The sequence below is a fragment of the Chiloscyllium punctatum genome, chromosome 32 (genome assembly GCF_047496795.1).
Source record: "Chiloscyllium punctatum isolate Juve2018m chromosome 32, sChiPun1.3, whole genome shotgun sequence".
In the NCBI taxonomy this organism is placed as follows: domain Eukaryota; kingdom Metazoa; phylum Chordata; class Chondrichthyes; order Orectolobiformes; family Hemiscylliidae; genus Chiloscyllium; species Chiloscyllium punctatum.
In genome coordinates this window covers 2,991,338-3,005,062 of record NC_092770.1, presented here as the reverse complement: position 1 = coordinate 3,005,062, position 13,725 = coordinate 2,991,338, and the positions used below count along the sequence as shown (strand labels likewise).

At 38.0% G+C, this 13,725-nt stretch overlaps 1 protein-coding gene across 1 annotated transcript in view; it reads right to left on the bottom strand.

Moving 5' to 3' along the window:
- Positions 1–3,742: 3,742 nt before the first annotated feature.
- Positions 3,743–13,725, bottom strand: part of met (MET proto-oncogene, receptor tyrosine kinase) — a 126,876-nt gene continuing 116,893 nt past the window's right edge. The window contains exons 18-21 of the mRNA XM_072551497.1: positions 13,036–13,145; positions 11,459–11,624; positions 4,875–5,011; positions 3,743–4,748 (exon numbers count right to left, since the gene is read on the bottom strand). Coding sequence (XP_072407598.1) covers positions 4,538–4,748; positions 4,875–5,011; positions 11,459–11,624; positions 13,036–13,145 — 624 coding nt within the window. The 3' untranslated portion in view covers positions 3,743–4,537. The remainder of the gene's footprint in view (positions 4,749–4,874; positions 5,012–11,458; positions 11,625–13,035; positions 13,146–13,725) is intronic.

Here is a 13,725-nt window from a genome sequence, read left to right as displayed (position 1 = left end):
GAGTAAATGTGACAATAAAGCTAATTCAGTTCAATTCAACACAATTCATTTTCTGCATTGAATCACTATTATGTTTGCTATCCAAGGATATTAAGTTGAAATTGAAGAAATAAAAGTGTAGTATTCGCAGGAGTTTACAGACCACATATCCTCAAGTAATTTGGTTTGCAAAAAATAGTACATCCAGCTTGGTCCTATAATTCATTAACTTTTGTAACAATAGGAGTGTATTTACTTTGCTTAATATGTTGTACTTTGACATAGTCAATATTTGGGTACATTTAACAAGCAAATGGCTCAAATAACTGTGTTACTTGTAAAGGGAGCTGGTTCTTCCATGTGACCTATCCCTACTCTTATTCGGTACCTTGTGGTAAGGAAATGAAGAGTACAGGATGAAAAGAAAATCAGTTCATTCATGTCATTTTTCTGGCTGGCTTCATTCTTGGTTGTTTGTAATGATCTACCAAATTTCCAGTTTAAATTAAGAATTCTATTCATGTCTTCATTAGCAATGTGTCTCTTTATAAAGGCTTCTAATCTGGGAGTGGCGAAAGATTGCAATGATTACGGAGCACTGCCAGCAACATCACCTGTTGATATTAAACACTGTGTGGACTGTATTATTACGTTGCTGTGGATTATAGAACACCAACTCCTTCAAAATGCAAATTCTCACCTCTATATTGGAAGTTGCTCAGGACTGCAGCCTGACATTGGTAAATTTGGCAACAGCTTTGAGTCCAGGTTCATTCTGAGGCAATTCATTCAAGGTCAGGGTAATAAAATAACCAATAACATTCACATGACGTGAGTAAGGGCCAATTAATAAGCATCTTCAATAAGAGAGAATCCAATCATCTTTTCATGATGTTTGATGACATTACATTTGCCGAATTCCCCACCATTAACATCCTGGGGGCTAACATCGTGTCAATACGATGGCTACAAGAGCAGGGAGGGGGCGAGAAATTCTGTGAAAAGTAATGCACTCTTGACTCTTCAAAACCTGTCAAACATCACAAGGAACATGTCAGGAGTGTGATACAATCCCTAACACTCACCTGGATGAGTGCAGCTACAACAACGCTGAAGCAGCATGATACCATCCACGACAAAGCAGTCCACTTGATTGGCATAACATCCATCACTTTCAATATTTGCACTCCCTCTGCCATCAACACCCAGTGGTGGAATATATACCATCTCAAAGATCTGCAAGGTGCACTGCTGCAACTCATCATGGTTCTTACACCGGAACCTTCTAAGCCCATGACCTCTACCTTTTCAAAGGACAAGGAGAGCAGATGTAGGGGAATACCACCACCTGCCGGTTTCCCTTCAAGCTAAAAGGTTTGTTGAATTAAAACTACCATTCCTTCACTTATTGCTGGGTCAATATCCTGCAAATCCCTTTCCAATAGCAGTGTGTGTATACCTACACCACACTGACTGCAGCAGCTCAAAGCTTTTCACACCTTCTCCATGGCAATTAAGAATGGACAATGCACACATCCCTTTACCAAATAAAGACATGCACAAACCAATGTCCAATCTGTGCTCTGAAAATACAGCTAACCCGCTGTTAACAAAGAATTTGTTCATTTCATCCCATCCTCACTCTTACCTTGTATGTCCCCATCTGACTTATTCCCTGACCCATTTCCTCACGAGGAACTATTGGTCACTCAACTTTCATTCTTGGTTCTCCAATGATAATTGACATTGTAAATGGCTCTTCTTTTTTCTCAGGCGCAGTTCAGTTTCAAAACTACTATTCTCAAAAAACCTATGCTTAAACCTGTTGACTTCACAGACGAGATCTTATTTTCTAACCTCGCTTCCTTTCTGAAGCTCCTTCATATGTTGCTATCTCTGAAACTGTGCCCAGCTTTCCGATAAGGCCACAAGTCCACCCAGTGACTATTGTACTGAAATGACCCTAATTAAAGTCACAAATGATCTTTTCTTTGACTAGGCTCCTTCAGTAACTTTAAATGGATGATCATATTGTCTTGCTACTTATCTGATTGTAGCTAGAGAACCTCTAGAAAAGGATTAGTTTTCACCTCTGCATCGGCACCTTGGATGTAACCTTAATTTCCTCCCTTAACTATCTCGTCCCTCTCTGCAACATCATCATCTCCTGACAGCTTCCACAATACTGCTGAAAATATTCAGCTCAACCTCTCCACCAGTACTGTCTATTGTCTTGGGCCCTTTTGGAATCAGACTGCTTATCTTGATAACCAGTCTTAGATGAGTTGCAATTTCCTTCAGTCAAATATTGGATCATCGATGTTGCTACTATATTTGTCTTCTGCCATGAACACTACACATTTATTACTAAATCCATTCTCCTCTTTGGCAGTGGTGAGGCTCAAACAAACTGAAGTGAGCTTCATCATAAATAACATCTTTTTCCATTAATGTTACATTTTCAATGTTTAAAGAAAAAGTAGAGATTGGCACTTTCATTCCTCCTCCTTCTGGCACCTAAACTCTTCCATTACAAAGAGCACCATCCTGAACTCCCATCCTTTGCCCTCTGTAAATTTGAACTTCAGCTCATCCAAAGCTCTACTGTCCATAACTTATCCCACTGAGGAAGTTAAAATGTCACAGAGGAGTCAGTTCCATGCTTTACTTCTCTTTCAGGGCACACTGGGAACTTTAGGGTTAAAAATCCCACTACCAAAGGACTCACTGCAACAGCAATTGAAAGCCTGTACTTTTTCAATCCACGCATGTGGATTCCCCCATTCCACGCAAGTAAGTCTAGACAAGACCTTTGTCCTTTCCGACAGGACCAATAGTCCTGGCCCCAACCCAGTTAGCTGCCTCCCTCTCCCATTGTCTTACTCTCTCTCCATATTAGTATAGGTATGTGAATCCTCATTCACTTCCCCTCCACATTAACATAGGAATGTGAATCCCCCCAGTTACCTCACCTCCATATTAGCATAGGTATGTGAGTTCCCCATTTGTAGCAGGCTAAACCTTTCTGCCTTAATTTCTTTCCATCTACACATAATCATGGAAGATACGATAATCGGTTTCTAGTCCATTCACACATTGTTACAGGACATCGACGTTCATTGAGTTTTGTAAATTCATAATTAACTACTTTAAATTATGTGATGGCAATCATCCATGTAGCTGATAAGCCTTTGTTCAATTCCTATAAAATATACTGTCCCTGAGTGTAAGGCAGAGATTCGTGAGGAAGAGTCACTTCAAGTAGACACTCGGCTACTTTACAGATGCTTTCAATCTCTCGCTGGCTGTCCAATAATAAAGTTACTGCTGTTGTACAGAAAACTGTTGTCGGCCAGATTTGTGGAACAAAGAAGACATCAACACCATATCCAGTCCAAGTCACCAGTCATTTCTGCTCTCATTGAGCTACATTGGCGTCTGCCCCTCCTCCATCATCTTCTCCTTCACAGGCCACCTCTGATCAAAATACGACTGTGTGGTTGCACTCAGAGTCTTTTTCTTTTCTTTACATCCCAACACAATAGCTTTATCAGTACAAATTGATGTTCACTAAAATGTTTAAAATTACACAAAGGGCATATATACTTGCTATTAGCTGTCTTTTTGAACAGAACCACATTTTAGTGTACTTAACTGATGCATTTAGTCTCCAAAAAAGTCAATGAAATATAAGTACTCTGTCGATTTGTTAAATATTTATGTCAATGCTTATATTCAAAACAAACATAAAACTGACCACAAGTTTGGACAACCTTTATTTACATAAAAATAAAGACATACTCTTAAGAATGAAATGTACCGCAAATTTTCTCAGTTGTATGTACACTTGCAGTAATAAAGCCCAATTTTAATGCAAACCTTTAAGGCTAGTTTTAACTTTTATCATTGGAAGATGAAAGTTAAAAGTGGCCATTGATTATGTACTATTCTACAATTTTGATTTTAATAATTTAATAACTACATAATTCTTTTCTTGTATAGTTACATTCACTACTGCAAACATTTCTACATCTCACTATTACTAGATACTATTCAAGACATGGCAATATTTGTAAAAGCTAAAACAAATGTTATCTATAAGCATAGTTATGCTGTAGATAGTATGGGAAGATAAGACAAACATGCTTGATCATAAAAGTTTTTTGATGTGCAATAATAAAATGGTCAAATTTTAATGTTGCTGTTGACAGTTCCTACTTAATTAAAAATAAACTTATTCTGAATAAAAAAATAGACATTTTATTAATTTTACAAGACAGAAATAATTCTGCTTTTAAATCGGTCATTTTACTTACAGTCAACATCACAACATTTTACAACAGGGACTACAAATGGGTTTCCCAATGATGATAAACAGCTATAGTCTTCAAGTGTAATTAATCTTTTTTGATTTCTCTTTGAAGTAGTTTAAGATTCACTCATATGATACTGTTGACACAAACAGCGTATTTTCTATAGGGCTTGTTCCCTGTAGCTGCCAGGACAGATATTCAGCTTCGCCTGCTGATAAAATATCCTTTGAAAAAATTGCCTTCAATCACACATGAGCATCGCTATCCAAACTATCCTCTGGTGAATAAACAGGTGGATAGGGTACTCCAGAGTTTATGTTCACGTAGGTTGTATTTAACTGTATGTAGTGATCCCCAGTAAAGTTGGAAATAATTGATGATATTTTTGAAACTACTTCAGAGAACGTTGGTCGTGTTTCAAGTCTAGGGTGCCAACATTTCAACATTACTTCATACCTGCAGTGGGAGAATATTGAATAAATTTACTATCGTGTGAATGATTAATAGATAAAAATTCACATCCAATTGCTTCTGAAATGTAGACTTTGAAATGTCTTAAACCATAATTAATAATTTACTTACAATGAATCAGGACAGTATTCAGGCTGCAGCAACCTCCTCCCTTGGAGGAGATAAACAGTAACATCAAAAGTATCAACATCAGGATAAGGCGGTGCCCCTCGTGTCATCAGCTCCCACAACAGTACTCCAAAAGACCACTGGCAGAAACAAAAATTGATTTTACTCATAATATTAAACAAAATAGATTTCATGTTGCTGTCCTCCAAGAGTTCTAACTGTGATAGTTTGGCATAGTTAGGGATATTGAGGCAGATTTGGTTACATGTATAATAAGTCCATATATCACAATAACCTCTATTTAACATAGTAAAGCATCCCATGGTGCTTCATGAGTGCTCTTGCAAGCAAAGTTTGGCATTGTGTCAAATAAGGGATATGGAGACAGAAAGGAAGGGAAGTGGAGAGATTTTAGGCAGAGAATTCTAGAGTTAGACAGACCTATGATCACCAGCAATGAATAAACAAACTAGGGATACAAAAGGGATCACAACTGGGGCAGTACACACATCTTGGAAGTTGTAGGAAGGAGGTTAGGAACATAGGATACTGGCGTAGGAATAGGCCATTTGACCTCTCAGGCTTATTTATTATTCAGCTAGGTCATGGTCAATCCTTTCTAATACACTATCTCCATATTCGTTGCTTTTTTAACATTTAGAAATCTATTGATGCCCACCTTGCACATTTTCAATGATTGAGGCTGTACAGTCCCTTGGGATACTGAATTCCAAATAGTCACCATCTTCTGAATGAAGAAGCTCCTTCGAAATAGCCTACTTCTTAATCTGAGACTTGTTTCTCTAGTTCTGAACCCCCACACCAAGGGAAATATCTTTTTTGTATTTGCCCTACTGAGCCCTGTACAAATGTGGATCGCTTCAGTGAGATCACCTTACATTCCTCTGAATTTTAAGGATTCAGACCCAGTATCTCCTCTTCAGTCTGGGAAACCATTGTTGCATGCCCTTGACGAAAAGAATGTCCTTCCTTAGGTTTGGAGACCAAAACTACAAAATGCTCTGGATATGGTCTCACCAAGGCTGTATGAAAATACAGGGAGAAAGTGAGGACTGCAGATGCTGGAGATCAGAGCTGAAAATGTGTTGCTGGAAAAGTGCAGCAGGTCAGGTAGCATCCAAGGAGCAGGAGAATCGACATTTCGGGCATGAATCCTTCTTCAGAAGAAGGGTTCATGCCCGAAACGTCGATTCTCCTGCTCCTTGGATGCTGCCTGATCTGCTGCGCTTTTCCAGCAACACATTTTCAGCGTGTATGAAAATACAGCAAAATGTCTTTACTCCTGTACTCTCTCACAATAAAGAGACAGGGATAGGAAAAGCCATGGAAAATAGGAAAACAAGAATGTGAATTTTTAAAGTTAAAGTGTTGCAGGGCCAGAAGCTAACAGATCAGCAAACACAAGTATGACAGGTCAGTATTTTGATATCCTTACTCAGTAGTCTAGCTGTGATAACTACTTCCTGAAACTGAAGAGAACGCATATTATAATGTGACATACAAGAGATCACCTTGACACCAACCTCCAAGAAGCATTTCCTGACTGACAGAGTTCATATTTGCCCAAAAGGTAGACCCCCATAAAGCGAGATTTAGTGGGAGTAGCAGCAACTTTGCTTTGGACCATTGAATACAAACAAGGTGGTAACAAGCTTTCTCTTATTAAATTTGAAGGGTAACAGTAAAGTATATCGTTATCATGCCTGTATTCAACACTTTTGGTATTAGATGCCTTTGAAGTCAAAATCACATCATTTTGGTTATAGAATGTGAAAACTGTGACAACACAAAAGGCAGCTGTTTGACTCATCATGTCTGTGCTGGTTATTCAAAGGAGCAATTTATGTATAGCCCTACCCTCTCCCAATTTCTCTACACATCATTTCTCTTCAGTCACAGAGTGGTGAACCTATGGAATTCATTGCCACAGAAGGCTGTTGAGGCCAGGTCATTGAGTATACTTAAGACCGAGCTAGATAGATTCTTGAGTATCAAGGGTTACCAGCAGAAAGCGGGAGAATGGGGTTGAGAAACTTATCAACTATAATTGAATGGCAGAGCAGACTTGATGGGCTGAATGGCCTAATTTCTGCCCTTCTGTCTTGTAGTCTTATATTTCGAAAAAGGTAGAAAAAATTACAACACAGGAAGCCACTTTACTATTGTGTTTGCGCCACCCAAAAAATGAACCATCCAACTAATCCCTTTCCTGGAGGTTACAAAATTCCAAGTACCTCCTAAATCGATTGAGTTGCTCTACTTCTACCACCAGACAATGAACTCTAGATCTCTATCATTCTTTGAGTTTAAAAATATTTCTTCATCTCCCCTCCAATTCTTCAAAGAATCACTTTAAATCCTAATCACTGACTCAGCTAAGGGAAACAAGTCCTTCTTATTAACTCTACCCAGGCCCCTCACAGTCTTGCATGTCTCAATCAAATCTTCCCTTAGTCTCCTCTATTCAACTCCAACTGATCAGATCTTTCCTCCTAGCTACAATTTGCCACTCCTGGCAACATGGGGAGGTGATGGCTCAGAGGCATCATCACTGAAATTTTAATCCCAAGACCCAGGTAGTGTTACCAAGAGCTGGGTTTGAATTCCATCACGGTGAGAAGGTGGTGGAAATTGAATCCAATAATTTTTTTAAAATCTGGATTTAGGAGTTTAATGATGACCATGAAAATGTTGTTGATCATTGGGAAAACACACATTTGGTTCATTAAAATCCATTAGGGAAGGAAACAGTACACCTTATTCGGTCTGGTTTACATGGATTCAGACCCACAGCAACAGATCTTTTAATTGCGCTTTGAGCAAGTAGGGATGGACAACAAGGTAGTCCAACCTGTTAATCACCTTGTCAGTGAATATTGACAAAATCCTTGTAAATCTCCTATATACGTCCTTTCTGCAACTAAGTGACCAGAACTGCACACAGTACTCAAGTTGTGGCCTGACTGTATTTATGTATGTATATCTAATATCACTTCCTTGCTTTTACATTCTGCTTCTCGGATAATGAAGTAAAGTATTCCTCTGCATTCACCATTTTAGGAAGCTGTCCCACTAAATTCAAGGATCTGTCGGGATGCATTCCAATGTCCCGCACTTCCTCTGTACCTCTCAGCATCCTCATTGGCTATGTAATCCTTTGCAATCACCTCACACTCCTCTAGGCTGAACTCTATTTGCCGCATATCCACTCACCGGTCAGTCCATTGACTGCTTCCTGTAGTCTACAGCTTTTTTTTAGAAAAAATAATGGTTGGTGAATTTTGCAATCGAGGTCAGCATCTATTGCCCATTTGTAATTGTCCTGGAGGTGGTGGTGGTGGTAACCAGGCTTTTTGAATGAATGTGGTGTAGCTACATCCATAGAGCTGATAGAGACAGAGTTCTTTTTTTCCTCTACTCCTTGATAGGATGTCATTTGCAAGACCAGTTTTCTTGCCCATCCGTAACTTGCCTGAATTGAGAAACTTGCTGCGCCATGTCAGAGGTTGGATAAGAGTCAACAACATTACTATGTGTCTGAAATCACATGTATATCAAATCAGGTAAGGGTGGCAGATTTCCTTTCCTATAAGATATTGGTGAAGTTGACGAAGATTTACAACAATGAACAATGATTTCATGATCAGCTGCTGACCAGCTGTTCTAACTATAGTATTTATTTGCCTGGTCCAGTTCAGTTTCTGTTCAATGATACCCCCTCACCACTTTCAAGATATCACAGCAACAAGTAAAACCATTCCCAATTCCACATGACTCCAAGCTTTGCTTCTTAGTGCTACACTCAGTCAAATGCTACCTTGGAGTCAAGGTCAGTTAACTTTACTTTAACTCCTCACTATCAATCTCATTGCTAAAGTTTTATCTGCAAACATCTTGATTATGCCGATATAATTAAGTCCAAATTATTAGCATACACCACAAAAGAAAAAGAGGACCTAGTCCTGAACATGATGGAACATAACTGCAAACAGTCTTCCAGCCAAATAACACCCATCAATAATTTTATCTTTTTTTTGCCACTGAGTTAGTTTTGTACCCAGTGAGTTACATTCTTCTGGACTGCATAGACCTTTTTAAAAAACACAGTCTGCCATGTGTGACCTTGTTAAAAGCCATGTTAGTCCATATCTTACTGAACAATAATGTCGATCTTGTTAATGTTAATCTTGCTTTGTGCACGTCCTGTGCAGTGTAATCTGTGTGCCTCACTCTGTCTTAGCACCCTATGCTCTAAATGTTCTCGGTAACTATGATATGCCTATTCTGATCACAAACAAAACTTTTCACTGTACTGAGATACACATGACTACAATAAATCAAATCAATGCTCCCCTTATCAAATCCCTTTTTAATTCCTCATAAAATTCTATAAAGTTAAATCATAAGGTCGGAGTATTACAGCAAAGAAAGAGGCCCATTCAGCCTACCATATCCATGCCAGTCATCAAGCATTTAGCGTAATTCCCTTTTTTTAAGCACTTAGACTCTAACTATGGGGCTTCATGTACTCATCAAAATACTTGTTAAATATGATGGCTCCCACCTCCACTACCCCTTTAGGCAGTAAGCTCCATTTTCTGGGTGAAATAAATTGTTCTTAAAATCCTTAGTAATTAACCCCTCTACTAAGGGAAAAAGGTTATTCTTATTGACCTGATCCATGCTTCAATTTTGTAGATCTCAACCTTCTCTGCTCCAAGATAAACAACCCTGGCCTATGTAGTCTCTCCTCAAAGCTGAAACACAACATCCTGGTGAGTCTTTTCTACATCCTCTTCAGAACAGTTGTGTTCTTCCAGTAGTATGAGAACCAAACTGCACAAAGTACTCCAGATACAATCTTAACAAATTCATCTCTCCACCCTGGAGGCTCTCTGCCTCCATTCCTGATGAATGGCTTTTACCCGAAACATCAATTTTCCTACTCCTTGGATGCTGCCTGACCTGCTGTGCTTTTCCAGCACCACTCTAATCTAGACTCTGGTTTCCAGCATCTGCAGTCCTCACTATTGCCATGTTGACCTTAATAAATCCATACTGACTGTCCTTGGTTACTGCACCTAAGTGACAGTTTCTGTGCTTTTGTGGAATTAATTCCCCAATAATTTACCACTACTGGGATAAACTGACTGGCTAATTATTCAGACTCTCTCAATGTATTTTTAAAAAGGTACAATGTTAGCAGTCCTGCAATCATCCAATGCCAAACTGTATCCAATGAGGATTGGAAAACAATAAGCAGTGCCTTCATTCCATCCTCCTATGCTTCTTCTAGGTGATTTATACACTTTTAAAATACACATTGCCTTAATAGTTCTCTCTCCCAATGTTTTTCATGTCCAATACTATTTCATAGTTCTCCTCCATAACTACAATGTCTGTGTCATCCTCTTCTTTTCTGTAGACACATACAAATTATTCATTAAGAACCATACCCACAAATTACATCTTTACACCTAGATTTCCTTTTGGTATTTTATGGGTTGTATTCACTCCTCAGTAATCTTCTTACTCTTCATACTTTTGGATTGTTTGGGATCAGATAAATGCCCCTCAAAGTACATTAAGATGATAATCTAGACCCTAACATTTTCTTCTTTCAGAAGTAAGTGTAAGGCATTGTATTCTGGGTGCAATTCAATTGGTCAAACTACCAGATTTGAAACAAAATACTTTATTCAAACACTATAATTAAAATGCAGACAAAATAAAAAACAAAAGATTTGCCTTAACTCTAACTCTATCGCAATGCTTAACAAAATTATATATATATAATATATGAAAAGTACTATTAATTAACTGTTCCAATAATATCTGACAAACACACCCTTGGCAAAGGCAATTTCAGTAAAATAGATTGTCTCACTTGCAATTCTAGCAGCAGGAAGAGAACCCCAGCTTTTAGCTATAACAGAGAGAAGAATAAGAGCTTCTACATCCAGCTTCAAGACCCAGCAACTTCTACTGAAGGCTAAAACTAAAACAAAATCCAGGATCTGTAGGAGCTTTATGCCACCCATTCAGGCTGCTTCTATTGTTCCAACTTTATTGGATGCCAACATGCCCTCAAAGGATGTTCATTTTATTCTTTGGAGCAGACTACTCATCATCTCTGTCTCAATGTTTTTCCATTAAAAAAGGACAAAACACACCTCTTAAAACAATTGTATTGTCACAGGATTCTCTGCAATTTTACTGGTCAATATTCTTTCATTTCTTCTCCTTTTTTAATTTCTTTCTATACTCTGCTTGGATTTCTGAGTACTGAGTACTTGGTTTCTTACAAGCCATTCATTTCTGCAGTATTTTACTCTGTATGCTTTTTTACATGGCTGTTGTAGATTGTGTGTTTGTTATACAATGGGTCTATTAATCGTGTGGCGGAGGAATCAATGCAGTGAACTTATAAAATGGTTAACTAAAGAAAAAGCTTATTTAATTAATTTATTCTATTCAGCCACAACTTGCACATTTACAAATAATCTGTTTAACAATACGACCTGCTTTAAATTATTGCTTACATGATAACTGAAGCAATACATTACCACATCAGATTTTGTTGTGAATTTTTGTGTCTGTAGACTTTCCAGGGCCATCCACTTCACTGGCAGTTTGGCGCCACTTTTGTTATTAATACTGTAATACTCTTTCTCATAAATATCTCTCGCGAGCCCAAAATCAGCAACTTTCACAGTATAGTTTTCATCCAACCTACAATACAAAAGTTTAAGGTTTTAAAAATTTTATACAATGTGATTAGAAAGTTTTATTTTAGTGACGTTAGTATGCAGGATCAATACTTTAATGTTTTTTACTTTTAGTTATCGACCTTTTTATTTAAACATTCCAAAGAACAATGATGACATTTGCAGAATTTCCAGTTCATGTATTGTTGTTGAGGGAAGTAGATTTGTTCCAATGAAGAGTGAACTCCTGATTTAGAGTGAAGACCAGATGGAGGAAGAGCATGTATGCACTTAAGCAATGCATGCCATCCTCATATACAATGTAGCAAACAACCACAGAATTGCACTGGGACAAGCTAACCAGTGAGTTGCTTGCTTACTAGCTAAAAATGATGTACAACACAAAAATGGGAGATGGACTGCAAAATATAATACACTTGCCCCATCGCAAAAGCACAGCACTTACACCCAATAGGCAAAGGATTAAAATGTAAGACCAGAATCTGAATTCTGTTCTGAATAGCTAAATGAAATATGTCACCAGTGGAAAGAATACTTAATACAGGAAAAGCATGAATTATGGATGTTAACTGGGAACAAGTTTGGAGATCCTTATTTGTGGGAATAACAGAGCTGCAAGTGAACATTTCATGTTACCCCATGAGAAAACTGTGCTAAAGCGATAGAATCAATAACCATTTTCCCAAGACTTCATTGTTTGTGCATAGATAATAAAGAAGAATCAAACCCATTAGTCCTAATTAGTGTATTTAAACCTGTAGGTCATTTACTGAAGACCATGAAAGTTTCTAGCAATCTACTGTTACTTTAGCAACAGCTAACAGGATGTTGTATATATCAAAATTGCTGAGGCCCTTTATCGGGGGGCACTGAGTAATGAGGGAAGAATTATGTGACATGACCAACATTGCGAAAGTTTTGAGAAGGATTTCAAAGCTGGCTAAAAACAAAATATGGTTCAGTCGTTTAAGGGAGAAGTTCCAGTGAGTAAGGAAATAAATGTTTGAAAGATCTTCCATTAACAGTGGTGTTGGAGAAACATTATGCACTGGTGGTGGTGTGTAACGTCACTGGGCTAAAAAAAGGCTAATGTTCTGGGTACATGGGTTCAAATCTTACTGTGGCAATTTGAATTCAACAAAAATCTTGAGCACATATGAAGAGATATTTGTTGAAACTGTGGGGTAGAGTCAGGAGGTTTTAAAATGTTTAACTCTTGTAAATAAATACGATTGGCTCCAGTACTTTCCTTCATTAACTGCCTCTCCGAATAATACCATCAACAAATGCAGATGTCTTTTAAGTATGACAAACATTGTATCTGTTTTAAAGTAGTTATGAATTTCAGTATGTTAATTGATTAGTGAAGCAAAGTACATTCTATACTTGTAAAGACATGCTACTTTCATACTCACATGCAGTTTCTTGCTGCAAGATCTCGGTGAACAAACTTTTTACTTGCAAGGTATTCCATCCCTTTTGCAACATGAAGTCCAAAACTAATAAGATCTTTTACAGTTGGATTCTGTGATAAACATATAATCATCAGTGGCTTTTAAACACATTCTTCCTGAAGTGATTTGTTACAGCCTGAAGTGCCTGATAATAAAATGCCCCTCAATGATGAATTTTCTTAAGTTTTTCAAGTGGTTTGTGTGGCAGCAGTTGGTGGCATTCTGACCTCTGAGTGAGAATGCTTAAGGCCAACTTCACTTACGAGTTTACTACAGAATCTAAATTGACATTTGAATCCCATATGTATATTGCCTGTGATGAGATTTTAATGCAATTCTAAAAAAAAATCATCATTCAGATTTCTGCTCCTCCTTTACAACACTGCCATCAAGGACAGATGAAATGCTTGTGGGAAATCATTGTATGCAATTTTACTGCCATACATGTCTACATAATTAGAGGGTTATGAAATATCAAAGAGGATCTGATGGCAATAAAACACTTTGGGATGTCTTCAGGATGGCTTGGATTTTGCTGTTTGTGATGAAGCAATCAAACTAGTAAGGGGAGGGGAAGGAGTGGGACCCAGGGAGATAGTGAGAAAATAGATCAGTCTGAGACTGGTGCAGCTGGGAAAAGGAGCAAGTCAG